Source organism: Pocillopora damicornis, chromosome 1, assembly GCF_964200805.1.
Source record: "Pocillopora damicornis chromosome 1, jaPocDami1.2, whole genome shotgun sequence".
NCBI classification, from domain to species: domain Eukaryota; kingdom Metazoa; phylum Cnidaria; class Anthozoa; order Scleractinia; family Pocilloporidae; genus Pocillopora; species Pocillopora damicornis.
In genome coordinates, this window is record NC_142670.1 from 5,861,756 (window position 1) to 5,889,127 (window position 27,372).

The 27,372-nt window shown below is 37.6% G+C and overlaps 3 protein-coding genes across 7 annotated transcripts; all 3 read left to right on the plus strand.

Moving 5' to 3' along the window:
- Positions 1 to 1,136: 1,136 nt before the first annotated feature.
- Positions 1,137 to 15,793, plus strand: LOC149051575 (diuretic hormone receptor-like). Of its 4 annotated transcripts, XR_016180773.1 has the most exons (5): positions 1,137 to 1,677; positions 1,931 to 2,045; positions 14,440 to 14,590; positions 14,702 to 15,005; positions 15,705 to 15,793. XR_016180773.1 is itself a non-coding variant. In XM_089186376.1 (3 exons), exons 1-3 carry the CDS (start codon positions 14,311 to 14,313, stop codon positions 14,782 to 14,784), a joined length of 255 nt encoding a protein of 84 aa, XP_089042502.1. In that variant the 5' UTR covers positions 14,235 to 14,310; the 3' UTR covers positions 14,785 to 15,461. The 4 variants fall into 4 exon arrangements, 1 of the variants encoding a protein (XP_089042502.1); XR_016180772.1 differs by having other exon boundaries at positions 1,137 to 2,045; XR_016180768.1 differs by lacking the exons at positions 1,137 to 1,677; positions 1,931 to 2,045 and adding an exon at positions 14,235 to 14,331.
- LOC149051576 (adhesion G protein-coupled receptor D1-like) lies at positions 15,414 to 17,735 on the plus strand. Its single transcript, XM_089199819.1, has 4 exons — positions 15,414 to 15,451; positions 15,968 to 16,088; positions 16,358 to 16,399; positions 16,514 to 17,735. Exons 1-4 carry the CDS (start codon positions 15,414 to 15,416, stop codon positions 16,589 to 16,591), a joined length of 279 nt encoding a protein of 92 aa, XP_089055945.1. The 3' UTR covers positions 16,592 to 17,735.
- A 4,447-nt stretch (positions 17,736 to 22,182) lies between these two features.
- On the plus strand, positions 22,183 to 27,306 carry LOC149051577 (uncharacterized). 2 transcript variants are annotated; one of them, XM_089185763.1, is made up of 5 exons: positions 22,183 to 22,582; positions 23,290 to 23,375; positions 24,682 to 24,746; positions 24,877 to 24,927; positions 27,073 to 27,306. In XM_089185763.1, exons 1-5 carry the CDS (start codon positions 22,520 to 22,522, stop codon positions 27,264 to 27,266), a joined length of 459 nt encoding a protein of 152 aa, XP_089041889.1. In that variant the 5' UTR covers positions 22,183 to 22,519; the 3' UTR covers positions 27,267 to 27,306. The 2 variants fall into 2 exon arrangements, with proteins under 2 accessions (XP_089041889.1, XP_089041882.1); XM_089185756.1 differs by lacking the exons at positions 22,183 to 22,582; positions 23,290 to 23,375 and having other exon boundaries at positions 24,286 to 24,746.
- The last annotated feature ends 66 nt before the right edge of the window (positions 27,307 to 27,372 follow it).

Sequence of the window (27,372 nt, forward strand, 5' to 3'; positions counted from 1 at the left end):
AACACGCATTTGACTGCCTCATTTCAATCCTCGTGCGCTACATTTTAACGTTTGCTACATGATGCTTTTACGTTTCATATCGGAGAGGATACTTGTCAAATAGTATCTTGTAACTGTAATATTAGCAGCCTCGTCCAACATCTAATGTTATTACTCATGAATAAACAGATGAATAGATAGATGATGCTGAGTTAATGCATAAATAACTATGTTAAAAAAGAAAGAAATTCTAAGAGATTACATATTTTAACCCTTCAATGACTAAGATCTCATTTTTAATCCTCCTCACTGTCTGCCATACAATTGTCAGGTGCTACTTCTGAGAAATTGGTACTGGATCAACTAGAAAATCCTCAAACTCTAATTTTTCCTTATGCTCATAACCTATCTGATCGATATTGTATTAATACTGTAAGGAGAAATTCTGTGTTGGTCAGTCATGGAAGTTAAAGGATTAAGGATCACTTGAATTTTTCGATATTTATTCTCCACATTCCTTAGATTAGTATTTCTATTTCGAATCGTAAATGTATCGATGAGTTCTGATATTTAAAATTGGAACTATGATAACCAAAATTGGAGAAAACTTAATTTAACAGCGATCGAAGAAAAATCGCACACAGTAGACAATTTAAAGGAACAAAGTGCAGTAATAGATTGGATGGTTTTGACATGTGACTAAAAAAAATAAAATCGGATAAAGATATTATACGTACATTTCTTCCCCTACCTTCAAAGGGGTATAGAGAAGTGTGCATCATAGGAATTGACGCAATCACAGCGTATGTTACAACTAAAGTATTATCTTTGCTAGAAACACAAATTGCAAAAATTTATCCTTCAAGCTTTACTTTTTCCTTCATGGGCCTCGAGCACTGCAAAGAGATTAAGAGATATTTGAGCAGTCTTTTTCCAGCTCAGTTTTTATGCCGCAACGTGATAAGCACGAACGCCTTGCATAAGCTTAGCTAATGTAAACACGACAAAACAATCGACAACATTCTATTATTAGGTCATACCTGTTTATAAATTAGCATATAAGGCTACTTCTTCAGAAGAGAGTAAACAAAGGAAATGATTCTGAAATGCACGGAATTATTCCTCTACACCAGTCAAATGTGATCGGTATAAACGCTTCAAGTGGCGACTAACTCAATGAATTGCGGATGAGACTAAGAACTATTTGAGAATCATCTTGTCATTATATTATGGGAGAGCACTATAGATGGGGATGAAGAGGCACTTGAAAAAGGGATTTTCCTCCTCAGAGGACACACATGGCAATGACTGGGCGTAGACTGGAACTTAGACCTGAATGGAAAAGGTTAGCATCCAAAGAGATGGACTCAGAAGCGATGGTCTTCATGACGCTTTTACCGTATAAGGGGGGGGAAGGGTGGGGGGATGGATTTGTTTTGCAAACTGAGAGCTTGACTATAAGTCGTGAGGCGCCGTTGGTTTTCTGTCCAATTGACGATCAACCCTATTAAAATTATATTTAACTCACGCTTTAAGAAGGCATCCTTTGACTCGGGGTTTTCCACGTGTGCGAAAAATTAATGACACACGAGGTTAGACCCATCGACTAACACGGCAGTATTTCATCTGCGAGTTGAAAACTAAGAAGTAATTTTCGTTTATTTGTACGAACAGATGGGACACACACATCAGCCACCGGTGAGTAATACAGCATTTTCGTAAACTTTGAAAATAATAAAAGTGTTTTTGTCCCGTTAAATTCTCGATCTTAGAAAGAAAACCAATGCTTTACACCTGGTGCAAGTTTCTTTCAGTTTATTGGTCAATTTATTGAAAAAAGTGAAAAAAAAATGATGACTCATGTTATGAGCTGTCGACCGAGTGTTATCATTTGCATTTATGCTAACTCCTACTAAAGAAATTTCCTTTCATTTACCGCTCCCAAATACAGTAACTTTTGTCTGCCGACAGCTGCTCGTGACAACTTATACATTTCTGGGGCTTGATGAAGAGTGAAACTGAATCCTGCAAAATGGCAAAAACCCTTTTTATAAGTTGTGCGTTTGGTAAGTATTACCTTTAATTTTTCTGTTAGTTTATCATAAGCAACGAAAGCCAAGCGCTTGACTATCATTTGCAAAATATTCGACTTATGAACTTCCCGCGACACGCGGGCAAATCTGTTAAAAATTTATTTCATGTTGTGTTTATTAGGTATTCTAATACAGAAGGTTCCAAGTTCTACAGATATATGTTATAGGCTTCCAGATTATCTCCAAAATAAATGGATTTTTAGCATTAGTTTTCAGGCCCCGGTTGTTCAAAGGATGGATAACTTCTTATCCGCTGGATAAATCGCTATCCAGCGGATAAATTTTACCCATGGCGTCATATCGGTTGTTCAAAGTATGGATAAAGCTATCCACTCGCTATCCAACGGATAAATTTATACATGGTTAGGCAGGTAGTATATATATGTTATTTGCCTGCTGGGAGGTCCGTATGGTGAAAAACTGAGACCGAGGTCACAGTTTTTCACCATACGGACCGACCCTTAGCCGGTAAATAACATATTTATTGTTTTTAAACTTGACGAAATTCTTTCCGAAAGAACCCGAATGACTTATGGCCGTAAATACGGCAAGATCTTCCATAAACTGAACAATTTTTGAGTGAGTAAATGGTAGTTAAAATAGAGGTGATGCAAATTTAAGAGAGATGCCTCAGCGAAACATTTTCATTTCCGTATCGATAAAGGTGATTTAAAAGGCTTCCAAACAAACTTTGAAACATTATTTTTACAAGTATCTGTCACAATCTGACACCTGTCAATTAGAGAGCGCGCAAGAAAAAAAAATCGTAGGAACATTTGAAAACCAACAGAACTAGTTTGGCAAGGACTGTCACGACAATGTTTTCTTAAAAATCAGTTAATGATCTAACGGAAAGTATTATTTACTCTCATCGACCATTCATTCATGTACCAAGATTTACCTCTGTTCATTGAGTAAACGGCGAGGAAAGTAATTGTGAGTAAATTCAATTTTTTATTTTGAAGTTGTGAGAGTTTGCTCGTTTGTTTGCTGTAATGGCGTGTTTAACTCTGATCTTTCCTTCACAAAAACTAAATTCGAACGGCACACTCCAACGAGACACAAGGGAATTTAATGCAGCCTTTTCTCAATTCCTTCAATTTCTGTTGTGCAATTTAAGGTACAAATGTCCAAATTGAACGGAATTGGAAAGACTCACCAGGAGCGTATATTTGTTGTAGAACTTAAATTAAAACTTCGCTCGCTTTTTTTTACTATAAACAAATTGCTCGAGAAAATTCAGATATTAAATGAATGAAAGTTCCATCGTTCAGTTTAACAGTAACCAAATACCTCACGTTTCAACTTTCTGGGTACTTTTTGTGAACGATTAAAATTAATTGCAGACGGTTTTTAGGCCGCTTGTCAACCAACGTAATGACACTATTGTTTATACAAATTCATTCTGAAACCAATATTATTCTGTCAACCAAAGTGATTTGATAGAGAGAAAAGGGAGGATTCATAAGTTATTTATCGGCTTGAGGTAGTGACCGACGTGTTTGCTTAAAAATACTGCCCAGCTGGAAAACGAGGTATATTTATGAAAAAATGACAACGAAAGTTGGGATGTACTCGACGACTCACGACAGCGTTACCGTGGCCCGTGGACAGAGATAGAATATTTTCATTGTTTTTTTAGAGGGCACGGTAACGAATCTTGCAATCTGATTGGTTCTTTACCCGGTCAGTATTTTCCTATCTCTGCCCACGGGCCACGGTAACGCTTTCGTGAGTCGCCGAGTACATCCCAACTTTCGTTGTCATTTTTCATAAATATACCTCGTTTTCCGGCTGGGCAGTATTTCTAAGCAAACACGTCGGTCACTACCTCAAGCCGATAAATAACTTATGAATCCTCTCTTTTCTCTCTATCAAATCACTTTGGTTGACAGAAAAATATTGGTTTCAGAATGAATTTGTATAAACAATAGTGTCATTACGTTGGTTGACAAGCGGCCTAAAAACCGTCTGCAATTAATTTTAATCGTTCACAAAAAGTACCCAGAAAGTTGAAACGTGAGGTATTTAGTTACAGTTAAACTGAACGATGGAACTTTCATTCATTTAATATCTGAATTTTCTCGAGCAATTTGTTCATAGTGAAAGAGCGAGCGAAGTTTTAATTTAAGTTCTACAACAAATATACGCTCCTGGTGAGTCTTTCCAATTCCGTTCAATTTGGACATTTGTACCTTAAATTGCACAACAGAAATTGAAGGAATTTTTTGAGAAAAGGCCGCATTATATTCCCTTGTGTCTCGTTGGAATGTGCCGTTCGAATTTAGTTTTTGTGAAGGAAAGATCAGAGTTAAACACGCTATTACAGCAAGCAAACGAGCAAACTCTCACAACTTCAAAATAAAAAAATTGAATTTACTCACAATTACTTTCCTCGCCGTTTACTTAATGAACAGAGGTAAATCTTCGTACATGAATAAATGGTCGATGAGAGTGAATAATACTTTCCGTTAGATCATTAACTGATTTTGAAGAAAACATTGTCGTAACAGTCCTTGCCAAACTAGTTCTGTTTGTTTTCAAATGTTCCTACGCTTTTTTTTTTCTTGCGCGCTCTCTAATTGACAGGTGTCAGATTGTGACAGATACTTGTAAAAATAATGTTTCAAAGTTTGTTTGGAAGCCTTTTAAATCACCTTTATCATTACGGAAATGAAAATGTTTCGCTGAGGAATCTCTCTTAAATTTGCATCACCTCTATTTTAACTACCATTTACCCACTCAAAAATTGTTCAGTTTATGGAAGATCTTGCCGTATTTACGTCCAGAAATCATTCGGGTTCTTTCGGAAAGAATTTCGTCAAGTTTAAAAACAATAAATATGTTATTTACCGGCTAAGGGTCGGTCCGTATGGTGAAAAACTGTGACCTCGGTCTTGAAAATGCTGCCCTCGGCCTACGGCCTCGGGCAGTATTTTCAAGACCTCGGTCACAGTTTTTCACCATACGGACCTCCTAGCCGGCAAATAACATATATTTATCCACCGGAAAAAAAAATAATAAAATGGCCGCTCGACAGTTACATCTTCTCCGGTGTAACTTGCCCGACAATCAAAGTCGTAGAAAGAGAAGAATTTTCCACTGCCAGCTCGATCCCTTAGAGTCTTACACTGACTCTGAATTGAGATCCAGGTATCGTTTTGGACGAGAAGCAATACAATATACCGTTGCTGCATATAATTTGTACAAAATGTATGAACCCTTTAATTCATAACTTTCTGTTAGCAGTTCTACCATAAAGTGGTATGCAGTTCTTGCAACATTTTCGCAGTTATCACCATGGAAACTGCCTGAACGCTTCGCTATCCGTGCTTTATGCAACAACTTTTTATCCGCTGGATAACTATCCAATGGATAGTCTTGTTATATACCGGATAAGCTTATCCAGTGGATAAATTTATTCATCCTTTGATCAACCGGGGCCGGGTGTTTATCTACTTTCTGTTCGATGCAAAATAATTGGAAAAAAGTAAGCCAGAATGGCACATTCGTGCGGCAGTCATTGTAATTTTTAATTTAGGCGTCATGGCAGTGTGTCAAACAGCATCAATTAGGATCACGCGACAAAATATTTTTGCTGTTATCCTGTCTTTCGCGCTAAACGGCTTATGAAATCGTCCGCTTTCAATAATTTTTTTGTAACTTTTTCTTCTGGCGAGCGAACGTTATAACTTGGTTCAACCAGAATTCGAATAAGTTTAAACAGATGCAAAATTTAACAACAGTTTAACTCGGAGTTTGGATATAATTGGAGTGGTACATGTGTTTTTTCATCTACCTGCCTAAAACATCTGACTCATGTTTTTATTCTGACTTTGAGGCAAATTAATAACTTGGTGGACTACTTCCATTCTTTTTTAACGCTGAAACATCATTTACATCTATTTAGATCGATAAAACGATGATCAGTAGAAGCTGATTAGTTAAAGCTACGTACAATCATTCATATTTAATGAAAAGTTTTTTTGAGTTCCAACAAAAAATTGGTGACAAAAAGGAACAAGGGTTCGACCTCACCGGGTTTTTTTTTTTTTTTTTAGTCCTTCTTACTTACAAAAATTAACATATGAATATGACAGTTAAGAAAAAAACGGACGAGAAAGTAACAAGCATTTAAGATATGTTAAAAATTATATAATTATAACTATTAAAAGCAAATTGATATTCATTCGTATCCAATGACACACACCTACACAAACAGTCAAATTTTGGCCTAACATTCTGGGGCTCTTATAATAGATAGGCGCTACAGTGATGTTTGACACCGGATGCAATGAATTAAAATTGGGTTATCATTGAAGTGTCCCTTTCTGTCACATGGAGTAGATTAGGAATTAAAAATTGTCAATTTGTACACAAAAAATAGAACCACTACCGCATCGCGGCTAACAAGGCAAATCTCTATTAAAGTTCGGAAATAACGCGTGCCTTCTTTGGTTGATTTTTTGATCGTGGGCATCCACGCTTCTGGAATTTCTATTCCACTATCCCTGTTGATGTTGTTAGGGTGAAGTCGTATGTGAATTGTCTCTTTGACCCTGCGATCGATCGAGACATTCGACTCGCCCGAAGCGAGACCTCCGCCGTTTCAGAGCATGCCCACAACAGCGGACACAAGCCACTCTGGAACGAAGTAAGGTTTATTGATTGTGGCCCTTATTACTACGCGCACATAAGACTTCACCCTAACAACATCAACAGGGATAGTGGAATAGAAATTCCAGAAGCGTGGATGCCCATGATCAAAAAACACAACAACAGGAGAGCCGTGCGACAGCGGACCGCCAAGGGAACAAATCACTTATCAGCAAGGATCGAAATGCACCAATCAGAGCTGTTGAAAAACAACTAATCACAGCAGAACATCATGCTTTATAAGATCACGCATGACCAGTCGACCTCATCGCCTAAAGAAGACTAGCAGTATGCAGTCGAAACGTCGCGATTTACATCACACGTGACTACATCGTGAGACAAACGAAAACCTAAGCTTATATTGTTATTCACCGCGATGAATAACCACAACCTTTTCTACAAAACATAACTGACATAACAAAAATAGTCAGTGGCATAACTGTCAAAATTCATCATAAATTATGACGGTATCAGAGCGACCACGACCATTCTTAGGTTCATTGCAGCTTGCTCATCATGGCGTTCTCCGGTCATTGCAGTGAAGCAAGCCTCAGAAATAACATTAGCCGCCCTTCGAGGGAGTGAATAAGAGCTTGCTTTGATATCCTTTTGGTTGCGTTGAGTGGAAGTCACAGCAGCCGAGTTTTACGGCTCTGTCCCGAGCAATCTTCATGTTCCTGTGAATTCGGCTGTCGTTCATTAATAAAACAGATACCTTAAGCAGTTCGTTTTCTAATTGTCATATGTAAAAATTTTGGTGTTTTAGTGAGTCATAATTCGGCCGGATTTCACCAAATATTTCAACTTCAGACTGTGCCTGAGGACTGAAAAACCTTAGGAGTGTCAAACCTCCCGAGGTATTCCAGTTTGTGAATTATTACAAATTGTGAACTTTGATGGCTTAACATTTTCAACGGCTTTAAACTAGTTCAACCAGTCAGATTATTCGAACCATTCTAACAAGGATTGTGATTGGCTTATTTTAGCGTGCTTTATGAGAGTATAGAGCAAGTTGACGGCACTGTTGTTCCCTATCAAGTCTATGTCTGTTTTGAAAATTGAAAGTAACGCGTGGGGAATTTAACGGACTCTTTATTACAAAACAAGTAGGGAAGCCTTGAATGTGCGCTGTTCTGTAGTAAAGCAGTTAGGAAGTGGCTAAAGCGCTCAAGAAGTGGAGAGAAACACGACTAGAAATTGTCATCAGTTTATTGTCGTGATTTTCTCAATGTGAATTTCCTTAGATAACCACGAATAACAAACAACTTCAGTCATTTTAATCAAGAAATTGAATGCGTCAAAGATATACTCTGTAGACGTGCGCCTCCTCCAACTTCGGCAATTGCGATACAAATAGGTGACTCTGATGATATGAAAAGTATATTTCCGTGAAAGTAAGAAACTAAATTTATTTTTTACATTCGTACTTCAGCTATCCAGACTTTGATGATGCAATCCGTGAGAGCAGGTAGGGCTGTGATTACTTTTTGTATGTAAGTGTGAGCTAAAATAAAATTTGGCCCAAAAAGGGGGAGGTTGTGATTCTGTTACATTGATAAGTCGTTGAATAACATGGAACAAAGCTGCAGCTTAAACTTTAGAACCGCCACCAAGGTTAATGAGGGTTACTAAGATGAATAAGGTTTGAAATTATACTTTAAGACGAGATAACGAGCTTATTTATAGGTGTAAGTGTTAAATGCGTGCGAGCAACCCGGTTTTTCTTTTGTTTCCCAAACGTGAAGGAAATTTATTTTGGTTAATTGATGGACAAAGGTGTAAACAAATGCTTGAGTTATTGTTGAATATCATGGTATTGCTGCTCAGCATGGACCAATTCCTACCATCATTATATTTTTTTAAAACGTAAGCCTGTCTAGACGTCTATCTCGTGAAACAGCCGGAGTGCGATAGTTGACAACGCAATAGTAGCGGCAGAACGAAAAAAGAGAGAGGTCTGGACTCGGTCGCGCGACGAACGCGTTCGATACGCAAGATGACCCAAATGTTTCGATCCACAGCGACTTTCCTGACGTTTACTATCGAGCTTCGTTAAAATAATTGAAAACCAGGACCAATCTATTGAAATATTGTCTTGCATCTTTTTCAGCTATTGGGAAAACTCTTCCCAGATCAATTATCGAGACTACGTTGAAATATCTTGCACATTAGATATGGCAAGAAGAGATGGATGCAGAATTGCAATTTCACTGATGGCAAATGCAATCTTAATTGTTCCGTAACCTTCTGCAAGAATGGGCAAAATCGCAATTCCAAGCCCTGCGAACAGTATTGTAGTCAGACGTATAGCCCATTGGTATATCAATGCATTAAAACGGAACACAAAGGGAATATCATTTTTAAGACGTGCAAGGCTACAAAATTTAACCTTACAATTGGCGAACAGCATTTTTTTAGCAAAAAGACCTGCTATTATGAAGATTATGAGTGTTATACAGAATGCAACAAGATAAAGTGCACGCGAACTTGCAGAGAAAAAAAAATTGGTGAGTGCCTAATCAATCTAACTGGCGATCGAAGCTCTCTACAAAAGAGCATGATACTTTTCATGTTTAGTAATCGGTAGGCAATATGTGAATTGAAAGATTAAACGATGCGTTTCGTGTACAAGTTGGTGGTTCTACAACAATCGTTTAATTAAGCAAAACATGACTATCACCCTAAGGCATACGGCTTTGCTGTGGTTAATCCAAAAATCTAATTGTCCTGTGATGTATTTATGTAACCATCATTGATTTCTTTATTTATTTTCAAACGTTTGCCTTGAATCGCACCTGGGAAAACTGTTCTACTTTTCTGAGATAAAATACCACGGAAGTACGTAATCGCAACCGAAAGGAGTAGAGTCGCACCAGTGGGAGGAAATTGCCAGTGTTTTCACACAATGAGAACTGAAGTAGACTCGAAACTAGAGCTCATGTTCACAGCTCGGAAGAAAAGATACGCGTCCTGTGGATGAGATTTTCCATAATATAACTGACGACCATCCATATCTTAAGCGCAAAAATTTAGAAAGTTCTCTTTTTTTCTCCAAGGTTCACTTACAAGCGTTGACAGTCACCGCTGTGATTTCTTTTGTTTAATTTGACTCTTTTCAAATCTGCCTGCCCCACCCAAGCACTAAGATGCTTTTGATGTTTTCTACGATTTCAAATTAATCTTTTTTTTAATTGCAAAAATTAGAGCCGCGCTTGGAAATTTTCTTCGACGATAGGTTTCAACCGTAAAGTAAACATAATTTGGAAAACTTGTCCCAAGTGCGACCCTTCCCTCACATATCAAATTTCTTAGAGCGTTACGGCTTAAAAAAACCGTTGTAACACGAAAACTAAATACGGTAGAAAGCTAGAGTCACGTTTTCATTTACTTTTCACTAAGGTTGTTATAATGAGTAAACAATTCGAGTTTCACTTTGCGTTGTGCGTTTCTGTTTGCTTGACTGAAAACATGCACAGTAGTTTTTTAACCTGTAAACTTAAATTCAAGCAAAGAAGTTTCTAGTGGTCATTACAACAGAAGATCAGATAGATGCTTGCTTTTATGTGAATCCTCTCACAACTGACATATTTCAAAGCCTGGACAAGGAGCTTCCTGATCATTTTCTCTCGTTTTGCCTTAATTAATTAACAAATCCATCAAATTATTCAAATAAAAACGCTGAATCAAATATTTTCCACAAAGACAATCTCGGTTAAGCTAAAAAAATTTAAAAAAGGGCAGTAAATCGGAAACAGTTCGAGACGAAATAAGAAATGAATACGTCATATTCGGTGGTTTGACCATAAATACACGCGCAAATTTTGCGATTTACGGGGTATTTTCCAATCCCCATGGAAGCGAGCTGTTATGACAAAAAGTGGGCAAATGTGTACTCATATTATATGTTTAACCACTGATTAAGGAATGTTTTTTTTTCACTATTATTTCATTTACTAATATTTTTGCATCAAGTTTTCGAAAAACATCGTGTAGCCGTATCTGAACATTGATCTTTCAAGTCGTGTGCGAAAGACCGAAATAGTGCAAAGAAAACAATAAGAGTGTTCTGCTTAACCAATCAAAAATCGAGTGCATTTAGGAATTTTTAACGTTCATAGCGGCCATTTCCTTACGCCGCTTAAAGTCGGCATTCTTGCTCTTACAATGTATTACTAAGGCATTTTTTCTAGTATGAGGTAGTCTTGATTAACACTTCCTTAAAAGATTCATCACTTACAACCTCGCCATCGCCGTCGCCGTCGCCGTCGCCGTCGCCGTCGCCGTCGTCGTCGTCGTCGTCGTCGTCGTCGTCGCCTTCGCCTTCGCCTTCGCCGTCGCCTTCGCCTTCGCCGTCGCCTTCGCCGTCGCCTTCGCCTTCGCCGTCGCCGTCACAATCGCCAGTTCAGCTGCTGGTATGTTTCCTAAATAGTCATTTAGCGTTTTTATGCATGTTCATTTTCAGGATCTTCTCCGTTTACAAATGTGACAGACATTAATTTTTATTTCAGGCAAATGAGTATGTTTCAAGATTTGGCGGAATAAATATTACCAAAAGGGCTTCCATACAAGTATGTAATTTTCATAACTTAAAGGCGTTTTAACCTTGATATATGTTTTTAAACCATAAAAAGTAAATATCTGACCTTTAAGTAGAAACCACCATTAAGCCATATGAGAGAAAATGATGAGGCTTAAAATACAATCCAGGCTCCTAAAAGAGTTCTTTAGCCAATGAATACCCTGGACACCATTTGGGGCCTCCTGCTAGACTTTTTTCGCGTTCTTAATATTTATTGTACATTTGAGACTGGCTGGTTAATAACCTGGAAATATTTTATGTGATTGTAGGAGGCTGTAACTGTATTTGAAGATTTCACCTTCAAAATCAAGAACGTCACAAAAAACAAGGCCGATATAGAAGAGGTTAAAACTCTGAAAAAATCCATCTTTAAGGTGGCAGAGGCCGTGGAGAAATTTGCTGTTAATTATAGCAAACGACACCTGAGTGGAATGGGATCTTCAGAAAGGATCGTTTCCCCAACGATGGGTGAGATTTCGACCTCTAAACCTGTTTAGTTTCAAAGTCTGTTCCTCTGTTTTGTACTGACTTGCTGACTGACCGAATGGGTTGTTATAAGCCCAACCTACATGAAATGTTATCGTTGAATGTCATCGATTCATCTGTTCTTTCAATTTGTTTAATACTTTGATTTTTTGCGGTGAAGAACGAAATTCAAGGTATTCTTGAACAATCAACAATAGAAAATCAGAATCTTTCAAATTGTGAAACCCTTCTTCTCGCTCTGTTTATTGAAACTTTTCTTAAATAATAGACTGGTGAGTAACACTTTACTAACTGAAATTGTCAAATCTTACAAATACTTTCCGCATACTTCATACTATACACTGAGCTCAAAATTTGCCTATCGACTGCGATGCATATAGTTGTAAATGCAAGATTTTTAACTGTACTCCTAAAAACTCCCTAATAAACTTTATAGTTCTCCGACCAAACGGTTTGAGGAATGAAGTGAGTTTTCACAATTGGGGTCAGTGCAGCACTACTCACTTTTAATCAGTTTTACATTGAAAAAAGGTTTAAAATGGTTGAAATTGTCGAATAGTCGTTGAAGGGCAAATAAGATACAAAAAATACACTTCCATTCAATAAGATTATGACATATCTTGGGTACACCGCAAAACGTAAGTTTGTGTATATGTGATATTGTAAATTTCACCGTAAGTGCTTTCATTTGTCATTGACTGTTTTTTTTTTCGACAGTTTTGGTCATTCAAAAAGTCTATCGCCAGAGTGCGAGTGGCTTCCACTTTGAGGAACAACAATGGCAAGCGAGAATCGATATCGCTTCATCAAATTTTGAGGACAGTGGTTCGTATTAACCAGCGCGTTAACTTTACAACTTTTCATTACCTTGGTCTCTCCAATCGAAATTTCTGTATTGAAATAAAGCCTCATAAAAATGTGTACACAGTCTATTTTCTTTAATCATTCGCCTTCCTTCCAATTTCACATACCTCAGAGCCTGATGAAAATCTCAATTTTGTGGGTTTTTTTAATTTGATTCTTTGGGGTTTTTAAGGATCATTGGTAGTTGCATTTGTGTACAAGAATCTGCATGAACTACTTCTGACAGATCAAGCCATCACGAGTGAAACAGACAATCAAAGGTGACGTTATTTTCATATTACTCCACTTCGTTTACCCCCAAAACACATCACACGATAACACATAAGATCTAAGTTCAACTAAACTGAACATACAAAGGCTCCCTGCTTGTCGCTGACCATTCCACCTTGCTTAAATCTACCAAAAGTATGTAACATTGCTTCCTTGGTTCTGGTCCATTTTCAGATACAATTTCCTTCATAGGTATCTCAACTCCAGGATAATAGCCGTAGCTGTGGACCCCAAACCAGAGAAATTGCAAGAAAATGTCATCCTTAAGTTCAAAAACCTGAAGGTAACATGAAAATTAGTTGCTATGCGTTGTTTTGATTTATTCTCACACGATAAAATCTATTTTCAGGTCTTGACAGCAGAAAAGCGCTGTATGTTTTGGAGTGGCTTAAGCGAAAGGTAAAAAAAACTACAAAACACCATTGTAAAGTATATATTCCTTCTCAATTAAATTAACTACGGAGGAGAATGAATATACTCTCTTAGTCAGATACTTTTGTGCAAGTTAACACTTTCGTGAAAGAGAGGAGGAGAAGTCTGATTGAAAGACTTCAATGGAGGAAAAAGCGCGAAAAATTATAAAACATTACCTCTTCCCCAGACAAGAAATAATTTTGTGCGCCTCGTTAACTTACTTTTTTTCATGTGTGACAGCTTTTCAGAGGAAGGATGCCATGTAATTACATCAAAAGCAACTCAGAAGAAACAGTTTGCAGTTGCAATCATTTGACGCATTTTGGCGTCTTAATGGACTACGACGGCAGCACAAAGGCAATCAAATAATTTTTGTCTTACCCAATAATTTTATGGGCTCAATTAAGTAACTTAATGTTGTCCTTTCATTTTCTTTTTCTCTTTTTTTTGTAACAGCTCACCGAGGAGTACGAAAAAAATTCTGGAAACTATCATTTACGTGGGACTGAGCCTTTCCATCGTCGGGATACTTTTAACATTAATACTTTATTCTTGCCTCACGTAAGTAGTGTACCTGAATATTAATTAGGTCGATTCTTAACTCTCCTCAACTATGAGAAAAGAGATCTCAATACAAGTCTCTATGCAAATGAGAACATGCATGTCGAATACTTCACAAATTTAAACTTCATTTCACGCCTCATCAAGAGTTTCTGAACAGCTTATGGTTTCACGGTTTATGAATGTTTTCCTTTTTTGTCCTTTCTGCAGCAATTTGCTGACTTTTTTTTCCTTTGCTGTTCTTGTTGTCTTCACTTTGTTATTGTTCAGTATTGTTGTTGCTTTTGTCTCATTCATTCTCCTTGTTTTTGCTATTAATTCACCAGAGATGTTCGTCAACCTCTCTCTCAAATTCGTCTGAGTGTTTCTACTTCTCTTGGAGTTGGACAGATCATCTTCCTCGCCGGAATGAACGCCACAGAAAACAAAGTCAGTGGCCTCTCCTTCTATCCATAGAATGAGTTTACTCTTTGCAACGTATATATCTTGTCGAAAGGAGCACCACGGGAATTATACGAAAACTCTTTCTTTCCACAGGCTGTCTGCGTTACAATAGCAGCTCTGATGCAGTATTTCTTGATGGCCGCTTTCTGTTGGATGCTGATTGAGGGAATTTATCTCTACTTCTTCGTTGTGAAGGTTTACAACATTAACACCAAGATGTACATGTATCACGTCACCTCATGGGGTGAGTTTATTATTTTAAAGCACTGGTAACCGTAACCATGCTTTCGGATCGCAAAATCTGGTGTTGTCATGCAGTAAAATGTTTTGATTTCCTTCCTTTCTTTATGGGTAGGTCTTCCAGTGATCATGGTGGCCATGTCACTTGGCATCGCTGCTGGAAAAGAAGGGTTACGAAGCTATACGAGTGATAAATAGTAAGAAAAAACGTCGACGATTTCTTCTTGCTCTTCTCCTTTTAATTCGTTGCATTTAACTCTTTGTTTTGTTTTTTCATATATTTTGAGACAGGTATCATTTCATTTGGTGACAATTTGTGTTTCTTTCGTGTCTCTCACCTCTTCGAGTTTAGTTGCTGGCTTTCCTCGTCTGACAACCTGATCTGGATATTCGTCGCTTTTGTGGCTTTCATTGAAGTTGTGAGTTTATGATTAGTGCTGGTAATTGTGATTGGTATACCTGGACTACTTGCTGCTAAAGGTTTTTTTCTCTGATCTTTAAAAAAGGAATTAAATATGTATGATATGACCTCACACATCATTTACTATTTTCCTTTTCCTATTTACTCACAAAAAAATTTGGACGCAGCTGCTGTTTACAGGGATGCTGGTCAAATTTGACTAAGTGATGGCCTTTAATAGCGAGTAAAGCCTGTTGGTACAAAGTCTACACGGGAAATAGATAGCTTCATACATTCTCCAACTTTAACTACATAGTATGAGGAAAAAGATTCTTCCCTTTCCTTGTTGAAGTTTTCTCACTGTTTCACACTGATATACCAAGATATGTTTTTTGCGCAAAAGTAACTCTTAAAAACATTGAACAAGATGAAAGGAGCAGGAAGTTTAGGAGATATTAAATTTATGTGATTTAACATGAGGATTCACTTTTCATAGTTCATTTAGTTCAGACACTTTAGTTCGCGATTTCTTTTGCTCGAAGTCAGGGAATCGAAGCTCGTAATCTAGGTCCCACAACTGGGAGTTCTATTCCCTGTAAATGACCCTTCATCCCAAGCTAGTTACCAAACTAATAACGTCTTTAGCAAGGATCCTTTCTACTTTGGCTATTCGACAACCATATCCTAATAATCAATTTATTTTTATTGTATTTTTCAGCTCAATATCTTGATACTCGTACGAGTCATAAAGGAGATGAGCAATTTGTTGCAGCCGATAGGGGAAGAGAATCATTCTCAGCAAATACAGTAATATTCACAACCTAAACCTAAAACAAAAGAGTGGAAGAAGCTACCATGTCCTCCTGTGAGGCTATATTTGCCTAACTTCCTCATTCCTTAATCAGTAAGGCCATACGATATCTAAAAATGAAAATTCATTGTCAAAGGAAAATAAAGGAATTTTCTCTTTTTCACTCCTAGAATTAGCATCAAAGCATGCGTGGTAACGATTCCCCTGCTGGGTGTCACATGGGTATTCGGTCTCCTTTCGCCTGTACATAAAGCTTTCGCTCACATCTTCACCGTACTTAACTCTGCTCAGGTCAGCATTCGATGGTAATACTCAAAATTATTCAATCTCTATCTTTATTTTACTTTCTAACCAAGTGGGACACCATTGCAGTGATCACATTTTTTTTTAATTTTAATTTGAAAACAAAAATGCAGTTAAGTATGCAAGATAAGACAGACTTCTTTTTCCATTATAAGATATGCAATTTTCTTTCTTTCTTGGAAATCTTAATAGGTATTTGACTGATTTGTTTGTATACTATAAAAATAAATGATCTTGAAATCATTTTTATGCTGCAGGGTTTCCTGATTTTCGCTCTACACTGCATGCGAAACAGTCAGGTAAGTAAAACATTAAACTGATTATCAACTCCATATCATCAAGTTTTATTGTTTCGATAAATATCCGAGTACTAGTGCTAAGAACCATATTTCATGTTGCTTGTCTATCTGCAGATCAGAGAGGGATTCAAAGGAAAGATGAATGTCGTTTTTCCATCTTCTATACAGAACAACTCAACAAGTTTGAATTGAAATCGCACGTAACTTAAATAATTGGATCCAGCCAACCGGAAATGACAGTCAATTACTTTGTACAATCACTAAGTTAACAGCAATAAGTAGGCTACGATCGGTCTGACTTGCGATCTGCAGCTAAAAAGAGGTCTTTCTTTTTATTAATGTTTAAGCACTCAACCAGTTCAGTGTAATTGTAACCTATCTTCTTTATGATTATAAGCTTATTTTCTAAGCGATCATATATTTGTAGGCAAGATTCATCGAAGTAAATCAATCCATAAATTTAAATTTCTAATAGCTCAGTATCTTGATGACTTTCCTTCGAATAAGACCACAGTCTACTACAGATGAGGCGGGAATTCATGTCAAGATATCACGAATTGTCTTTCTTTAAGAAGCACTCTAGCACGCACCTTTAATTGAACGTATTTATCTTTTGATTCTTACGCGCCAACTTTCTGCGCTTACCGCATGATTATTTCATATTCGACGTTTCACTTATTGAGTTTACAAACTTCTCACCAAACGCTGTTATTACTTTTAACAATGAGCTATATGGATAATAACTTAAAGTATAAGTTTCTAAAAATTTAGAGAATGCCTAGTCATGCTGAAATGCATACCAAGGAACTTTCTGAAGCATTTTACTAGGTTACTTAGTTATGACACAACACTTTGTCTATCAGTATGGTTGTGTTGTAAGTGTCCGGAATTTCCAAGAATACTTTGTAAATAAGGACTCAGTTGTGCAACAGTAATGTTGTTGTCGGGAGTGACTGACTTTTCAGAAGGCTATACCGAGAGAGAGGTACTGTGGAAAATTGTTAATTTTGAGGCACTTTGGAGACAACTGTGAGATTGTGTCAGTGGTGAGCTAAGAAATAGTTTATGGTGGGCTTCAATCAGTTTATTTAAGGATAATTATTCTACTTCCTTTTACAGTCGGTCATTGATAAAAATATTACAAGTTGTTTAATAAAGTAGTTACGTTTGTTAATAAATGATGCTCTTTCTGTCTGTTAAATTGTACCGTAACAAGCAATACTAATAGTCTTACCAGCTAGCGCTGACATTCAAAGTTGATGTGTAATGAATAAGTAGATGAATACGTAAATGTTTGAATAAATAAACAACCAATTTAAAAGGAACAGAAAAAAAACTCCTTACGACTGGATCTTTTGTGGATCAGTTTCATTTTTTTTTTTCGCATTCTAAGATAAGGAGTATCGTTTTGAATCGAAAATACATCGAATAATTTGGAATTAAATTGGGGCAATGTTAAGCGGAAATAACAAACCAAGAGATTATAAACTATTCGGCACACATCATTAAACAACGATTAAAGAACAGAGTATACAATTGAAAGGAAAAAGCTTGGCGATAGAAATGCCGAATATTTCCACTGGCCTGGTTTCCAAATATCACTACAGCGGAGACATAGCATTGAAGAAAAATTTCAACAAGCCAGAGAAGGAGTCGATTACATAGATGTTCCTAACAATTTACAACAGTCTAGGTTATGTCACACCCATTTACAAACAAACATGAATGACGAAGCATACGATTAAGACGGAAGAGTAAAAAAAAAAATTATTCTAGAATATACAAGCACATTTCTCTCTACACCGCTCAAATGCGATAGGTCAAAACGCTTTAAGCTTCGATTGACTAAATAGATCGCAGCTAGGACTAGGGAATTTTCCAGAATAAATTATCGATTATTCCATGAGCGCAGAGACATTCTAAGAGAGTAAAATGTCGGCGTTTGCCGCGCTATGAAAGTAATAATACTCGCTAATTAACACATGAGCGAATTAGTCCATCAAAGTTGAAGGCATACGAAGTAATTAGACCCACCAACTGAAACGCTAAGCATGTCATCGGCGAGATGAATGAATAATAATCATTTTCATTAGCAAAGCTCATAAAGACATAACAGTTCTGAACATCAATTATTTTTGAGCTGCTTCTTTACAAAACTTCAACTACAAAAAGTGGTTTAATGCCGTGAGGTTTTTCGATTGTATTAAGAAAAACAATGGTCCACATCTGGTGCAAGTTGCCTTTTGTCTATTGGTCCGTCTATGACAGATAAGTAAAAATGGAGACTATAGCCATGAATATGCGAACACAGACCATGATTTGCATTAAACTCAAACTAGTACCAAAGCGTTTTAAGAGGATGCCGCAAATCCAAAACTCTCAGGTGAGATGAATCAAATTTTAGTGTAACTACAGCTCTTAACAGCAACCTTTACATATCTTAGGCATTATGAAGTGGATGATAAATGGAACTAAATCCCGAAAATTTTTAAAAACCTTTTTAATATGTTGTATGCTGGGTAAGTATGACGCTAGTTATCCCTTTTTTTTCTGCTTTAGCTACGAAACCGTCGAAACTAACTTTCCAATTTGTGAAATATTCATTTTCATTTTAAACCTTCGGAGCTCTAATAACGAAACATACCAAACTCTACAAATCTCCTTTCTAAACTATTTTTTAACCATTATAGTAAAACTTTGGGATCTTTGTATTATCATTATTATCGTTGTTATTAATTTCTCAATTTTTTTCACTTTCCGCCCAATGCCAAATGATTGAAAAAGAAATAGCCAGAATGAAACATCCGTGTAAGTGTAAAGACAGCTTACTGACAGCAACCTATAATAGTTTCGTGTGCTTGATGAATTGTGCGATGGGTACAATTGAATTTTATAAGTTGTGCGCTTGGTAAGTAAGCCTTTATACAGGCCAAGTGGCCTATGGGCCCGGCGCTTAACTCCGGTTTCACTAGCTTACCCCCATATTTTCTGGTACCCATTTGTACACCTGGGTGAAGAGAAGCACTGTGAGAGTATAGTACAAAGAAATCAAAGATCAAATAGCACAAGACAGACATTCATGCGGTGGTCATGTTGTTTGCAGCTATATTTAGGATAAAAGGAACAGATGAGAAAGATGTGAAAAGGGAAACGCGTCTCCTCTTTTTATGCGTCAGATAGCTGCTAAACGTTTGACGAGCTTAGACAAGCGATCGAACTTACTTACCCAACAGGCTCCACTTAAATTAGAATTAGGTTAGACAGATACATACTTTAACTTTCGATCCGGGGTTTGGGAAAAAATTGATTGGGTTGGTGTACTTTTTCCTTACTCGTAATAAGTTAAAACACCATTACTATTCATGAATTTCGATGGCTGATTTTAAGAATGCGCTGAGGGGTTAAAGTGAAGTGCACTCACAGAAAAAAATAATTAAAACAACTCTAAAAATTAAACAATATTTACGTATTAAAATTCAGTTATGGAATTCCTTACAGCCACTCGGAGATTCTATTTTGATTTATGCTTAAATTAAAAATTATAAGATTGGCTTTTTAATAAAGCCCTCTTTCCAGTCATGTTTAATGGTTCACCCCGAAATTCTACAGGGATCACGGGCGATAATGTTACTTTACACCTCGTGTTCCTCATTCCAGGGTCATTTAGAACGAATTCCAAAATTTTAGGTTCACTGAGAGCCTTCGGATGAGGCGTTATTCAAATATCGCGGTACCCAGACCATTACAGCTTTCGAATTATTGTTCAGTTATTAACACTCAGAGTAGATGACTGCTAACTGCTCGCCAAGTTGGACGTCATGGACAATTAATACATATATATTTCTTTTAAATTTTTCTTCTTTGTACCCGAAAGCAAACTTATACTTATCTCAATGCTCTTCTTTTAGCAAAAAAAAAAACAACAACAAAAAACAACAAAAAACAAAATATGTGGGTTCCGCAGGTTCCACGGTCTGCTGATCCATAATTTAGTAACACCCAAGAATATGGAAAAATCCTCACAGAGTTTGGAAACCAACCATCAAGATTCAAATTGTGCGGAAGTTTTTATTCAAGCGGTCAGAATTGATACCCGATTCATTTGGTTAAAGAAACAGCCGTCGTCCGTTTTGAATTGTTGTGAGCTAAAACGAAACACTATTTTATCTGGATAGTGCATTTTACATCGTTTTCATTGTTTTATGACCTAGCTGCACTCTGAATAGCCTGTTTAAAGAATTTTCCGATGGACATTCGCGAAGGTCTACCGTATTCTTAAAAAAATTTTACACATGTAACAAGTTTTGTTCAGCCGGTTGGTAAATTGCAGAGATGCGGCATTTTTTAAGATTTCTCCGTCTGCTCCCTAGGGAAGGTAGTAAAAGTCATGGGTAGATGTTAAAGGGTATGTAGCAAATAAAATGCATTAATACCGTCTAACTCGAAATCTGATAAACTTTTTCATTGTTTCAAATGTTATTCTTGAGATAAAAATCAATTTATTTGCTCATTTTCTCTTCAACAGTCATCCTTCATTTGTTGGTGGATTTGTCAGGAACAGGTGAGGCAGCTTAATTCCAATTTAATTATTTATGCACCTTAAATTGAACGGGAAAAAAAAAATATCTGACTGATTATGCACATAATTAGTTAATAGACTTCCTGTTAGAATTACGTCGGATTGTGATTTAAACGTAAGTTGGAGAACAAAAGAAAAAATTCAAAGAATCTCCACAATCTCCACAATTTCCACTGGTAAAACGAAGCCTAATTGTAATTTTTGCTTCAGTGAGGTAGAGGGTTTTTGATGTCCATCGTTTGTTTGAGGATCGAGGATCGAGGATCGAGGATCGAGGATCGAGGATTGCTTCTATATTCGTGTCAGCATTATCGTTATCGTCAGTAGAAAATTTTTCATTTATTTATTTATTTGCTTCTCATAGAATGCCAAGCAACCTGTTTCAAAAACTCCTCTTACATCTTTTCAACATGGGAAAGAGTTTGGGTTCACAACAGGAATGTATGCTCCAGTCAGGGAGGCTACTTAGTCTCCATCGAAACTGAAGAAGAATGGCAGTTTATCAATTAAGAGATTCAAAAAGGTGGTACTTGGAATACTAGTGCGTGGCACATTGGTTTAGAGAAGAAAGGCGGGGTTTGGACTTGGGTGAGTGGAGAACAACTAAATATTTCGAAATGGCGATATTTTCAGCCAAATAGTAACGACAAATGGGCGGAAATATCTAAGAGGCCTCTTTCATGTTATCTCTACGCCTACAAGAAATGCCTACATTTGCGAGACGCCCGGAGGTAAGATAACATTCCAACCATAAAGTATGTGATGTGCTGACATTAAATACTTGACATTAGAGTCTTGCACTTGTGTCATGATAATTTTTCTTGCCTCTTAAAAGTAGAAATATAGTTCGCAGAGTATACTCAGCTCCTCTGATTTGTACGTGTGAGCGATGAATGAACTTTTAAGCGCGTGTTAGTTGAACATAAAACCCACGAAATTTCCGGGACACATGTTAAAGAAAAATTAATCATTCTAGAATTGTCCCTTTTTGCATCGCCTGCAGCTGGAAAAACAGCGATCGAAATTGTATGTTTCACTACTTTTGTCGAGCGCGCTACGATTAGGATAATCTAGCCAACAGAATTTTCCCTTGCCACAAGTTACAAGGCGTGTTCACCGAGGTCAATGAGTGTATGTATGTTGTTTGGAACATAAAAAAAGCAAATTGTTTTATTTTTAAGTGTGAGTGGGGGTGGGTGTGCGTATGCGTGTATGTGTGTGTGTGCGGGGTGTGGTGGGGTGGGGGTTGTAATGATATTACAGAGTCTTATGGGGGTGATCAGGTCCAATTGATCATAATGAACCAAAATCCTCCTGCCCCTACCCCCCTCCCCCAGGTGATGAATAATGACCGGCCCCCATTTAGTTATTTATTCACATGTATATTTTTACTCTTTTATTCTATTTATTTATTTATTTATTTATTCATTCATTCTTTGATTACTTTTTTTTTTTCTACTAAGGGAGAGTAACAGAAGGAATTATTTTACCTGACATATCTGGGGTCAGTTCCAATCAACCTTTGCCTTGCATTCATTTAGATGAGGTTCGGTATCCTGCTTTACCGTGAAGTGAGAAAGAAGTGGTTCCCATCTGAGAGAAGGGTAAGTCATTTGTGGGGAACACGACACACAGCAGTTCAACATCCGGCATGTGCAAGGGGATCAATTCTGGCTAGCCGTGCGCCAATTTCCGCCTTAAAGGATAATATAAGAAACCACCACTCTCTCGCAAAGTATGCGAAAGAAATTGAAACGTTCCTAGAGATCTGAAAAAGGAAACAGGGTACATAACGATAATGTATATCAATGAGTTGAAAAGATGTATCGCCCAGAGAAAAACTCGTTTGAATGGTTCAATACTATATCGTCATTGTCTTAACAACAGCTTCTACCTTTCAGAGCCATACGACAAGTCCAAGTAAAAAAAAAACCAAACATTCTGAAACGCGGGATTGGTTTTAGCTTTGAATCTGATTGGTTGAAAGAATAGTGCAATTTTTCTGGACCAGTCAAAGAGCGAAGTAAAGCATAAACAAAGCGATAATGGTTACTTTCGACATTTACAAGATAAGTGTTTTTATGGCGCGATATTTCGTCGATCACTCGCGATTTTCGTGATAATCGTCTCACAGTTTTGTACGCTGGCTATAAAAAGCTGTCCAAGGATGGAGATTGGGAGGAGTTACTGCTTGCTCCCTCTCTGTACTTCATAAATTGTCTGGAACCATCCTCAGATAAGGGTAACTGTGGTTAAAGTTTGTGTGGAAGCTTTTACTGCTGACAAAATATCATCAGCTTTTCTTTTCCAGGGTGGCGACGAAGTCCGCGGTACGCGTTTGGCCAGAGAAACGAAGATCGCTCACACGACGGAAGTCCTGCATCCAGGATCAATTTCGTAAGCGGTTAAAATTAATAATCTAGCAGGGTTGGATACCAAACCCTGACAATATACTACATAAAAATTTTTTCAGATAAATTGTTGTAAAATGGGTTTTTCCCACGGTAAGATTATTCGCACGAGATCTCTATCACCTGACAGCTTATGAGGGCAAAGCCTGAATCGAAAATCAAGCACAGAATTTTCAGGAAAATAACAGTATTCTCTCAGTAGAAATCAGCCGAGCATTAATAACTTAACCGCAAGACATGTCCCTTTATTTTATAATCTGTACATAGGTTATTCACGTTACGCACTGTATATCACTAATTAGTATTGAATATCAGTGTCGGATCAAATATGTCACTGTTGACGAGTTGACCAATGGTATTGGCGAGCTGACATGTCGGAGAAGTGACCGGGTACAGAATACATCTATCAGCGTCATGATAGAGAGTTAGTTTTTTTTAAGGGATTAGCCTGACACTATACGGTTGTAAACAAAGAGGATAAAAACACCAGCTTATCTTGTTACTAAGTTTTCTATGATTTGTTGGTTTATTCTTAACCGATAAGATTTGTTGCTTGTGATTTTCTCTGCGTTATGATTGATTCAGACATCGCACTCGTAACTGCTACGCCTTGTAGAATAACTTAGATACTACGCCCTGATTAGTTAAAACCCTACCGTTTATTGTACTGGTTAAGCCATCTGCTTTGTTCTAAGTTATACTGTAAAAGCAACAGACCACAATTTTTAAAGGTTTACCAGCGTGAAAACCCACTTGGGATGTTAAAAGAAAGCGGGAAAAATTTGTTAATAAAGAGCCTGAGGTGAGTGATTCACAAACTTTTGTCGTGTTCTCCCAACAACTCAAACAGGTTACTATGCCGGTACACTGGTAGAAAGTTCGGTCTGTTGCTCAAATATTGCTAAATAGTGAAGGATTAACAAAGCCAATCAGACTGCAGAATTTTTAACTAAACGCTTTTACATTTATACTTGAATCTTTCAATTCACTCATTACTCTTTATGATTGGTCTGGAAAGCGCTCCAATCAGTCTTGATTCCTTTGGCCTACGTGTAACGCTGTCATGTTTGGTTGAAAAGAACGTGTACGTAAAGAAAAGAGCTGCCATTGATCACCAACGATAACATAAACGTGGGATTGATGCATACATCGGTGATGAATAATTTAAGCCAGATGTCCAAATGTCACAGTGACATATTTCTTTCGTCGTTGCGTAAGCTCATTCAGATGATCATGATTTTCTCATTACTCAGGATCGGTGGTATAATTTCTTTTTGTGTTGCTTCAAACAGGGGGAATATGGTTGGATTAAACTGGTTTTCAAGGCTGCCTCGTCGTTTCTACAAACAACGGAAATGTAAAGATGTTTTGCCGCGCCATGTCTTTGAGCAACGATCAGGAACCATTTGAATAAGGAGATGATTTAAATGACACCCAGTCGTTTGTTCTTAAAATTTGTTTTAACTTTGCCTGAATTTCACTTTTAGATCTCAAATTTTCGATGCAATTCATTGGTTGGCGCTTTAACGATCTTTCAGGTGAGTTAGATAATTTTATTATACTATTGTACATTTGCTTTCGCTGTTGGTAATACTGTGATGGCAGAATGACTGATTGACCGACTGACTGTGCGAATTGCTTACGGAGTGAATCACGCTCCATGGTCATCGTCACCGTGGTCATTAGTTTATCACGCTCATTACTGTTTTTGTGCTCGATTTCTTTTCTCATACATACCTACATACATAAGTGCATTTTATGTATTACTTTCGATACAGATTTAAAGTTTCCAGCCCACAGGTAGCTGGAGTGCTATAATCTAGGGGAAAAAAGCAATGCAAAAGTGTAAGAAGATCGTAAAGATTTCCTCGCTCGAAGTTTGACAATTTCAAAAGGGCTAAATTCTGTTATAATTGATCCTTTAAGAGGAAGAAATCCTTCGGACTTACCGTAACCATCTTTACCCAGATTTTTCATTTGATCAGTGAACTCTAGAAAAACGGGGTGAATTCTATGAAATTCATCCTTTAAGTGGATTATATCCTACCGACTTGCCGTAGCCATCTTTACCCCGATTTTCGATTTGATCCTTGTGTAAATTTGTCATAAACGGGGAAGATTATGACAAATCCATCCACAAGTGCAATGTATCCTTCAGTGATTTAGAAACTGTACTAAAAAAGAGATGTGTTTAGGTGATGGGATAGAAAACGAGCATGGCTCAGGGGATAGTGTATATTCGTGAACGGCTGCCGTACTGGCTTTCATGTGATGTACGTGCTCATAAGTTTCACGTGAGGAATTTGGTTTTCAAAGATCATTGTCTTTCAGATCACTGAGCTTGAAGTGCTCTGTGGAACAACAAAAGAGCGCTCTAGATCTGTGACAGTATAAAATATGCAGCAAGGTGTAACAACTATAATCAGCGGAACCGCAATAAAATCACAATCTACTACTTCAACATTTTTAACGGAGGGCTCAGTGCGATACAGCAAAAACCCACAGTATTCCAAATAAATAACTGAAGGCCAAACTTCTCTGACTGAAGGAAGACTTCATGACGCAGACAAATAATCACAACTTTGACCTCTCAGTCGATCTCACCTCTAGCAGATCAGGATGAAGCGTCAAAAAATATATAATTTTGCGTCGACGAATCATAATCTATGATCTTCAACTATTAAAGAAAATAAATCAATTATGATATGGCACCACATTGAGCTTTTGTCTTAGCTTGTGGGTAAAATGTTGTCATTGGAGTCGCAAGTCGAGCAGTGAAGAGTGTAAATAAAGCAAGACTGCAGGGAAGTAATGTGTGTGAGAGAAAGGCCAATGATCTGGTTAGCAATGACCATGTAGATAGCAAATTTTCCTGAAATCAGCAAGAAGTTGTTCATCCGCTGTTACTGGAAAATACTGGTCAAATTTTCCACTTATCCCGACCCCCTTGAATGAGTACTTTTGCTTAAAGACAGAACTACAACGGAGTCTCTTAACCAGTCCCAAGCCGCGTGTTGCTCGATAGATCACAAGATATGATTGGGCACTGTATCACATTACGTCAGAGGATATATCTATAATGAGGGGGCATAAGTACAACGGTACAACCTCCCTCCTATTTTCAACCCGACCCAAACCTCCCTCTTGTTTTCTACCCGACCCAAATTTCGACGCGACATAAACCTCACTCCTGTTTTCGACCCGACCCAAACCTCTTTCCTGTTTTCGACGCGAGTCAAACCTCCTTCCCGTTCTCTACCCGACCCAAACCTCTTTCCCGTTTTCTACCCGACCCAAACCTCTTTCCTGTTTTCGACCCGAGACAAACCTCCTTCCCGTTTTCTACCCGACCCAAACCTCTTTCCTGTTTTCGACCCGAGACAAACCTCCTTCCCGTTTTCTACCCGACCCAAACCTCTTTCCTGTTTTCGACGCGAGTCAAATCTCCTTCCCGTTCCCTACCCGACCCAAACCTTCCTGAAACAGACCAACAAGAGAGGGAAACAAACCAGTAGACGCACCAACCAAAAAGAAAAATATACAATCCTAACTCAGGGCTTCAAACAGCCGGTAATAAGACAATTAAACAGGAAAAACTATTACGAACGACAGATGAGTAAATAAACTTGGTTAGATGATAAATTTTGATGATAATTTTTTCTTTTTTTTAATTTTCTGTGTAGGCGGGATAGAAGCAGGACTTGTCTTGTCTGCTGTCAGTTCTCTTTTGATGTTGCTCCACTTCATGAAATGCCATCGGTGTATATGCCGTATGGTTATTGTGATCGTTGCGGGCGTACTGCGTAAAAGGCGGGAAAACACAAGTGATCAAATCACGATTCGTTCAAGTTTTGAATATGATTGGTTGAGAAGGTGACGCGAGCTTTCTGGACCAATCACACGGCGAAGTTAAGCAAAATCACAACAATCATCGATTACTTTCGACACTCAATTGAAAAGTACTCTTCTACATGTAGGATGCA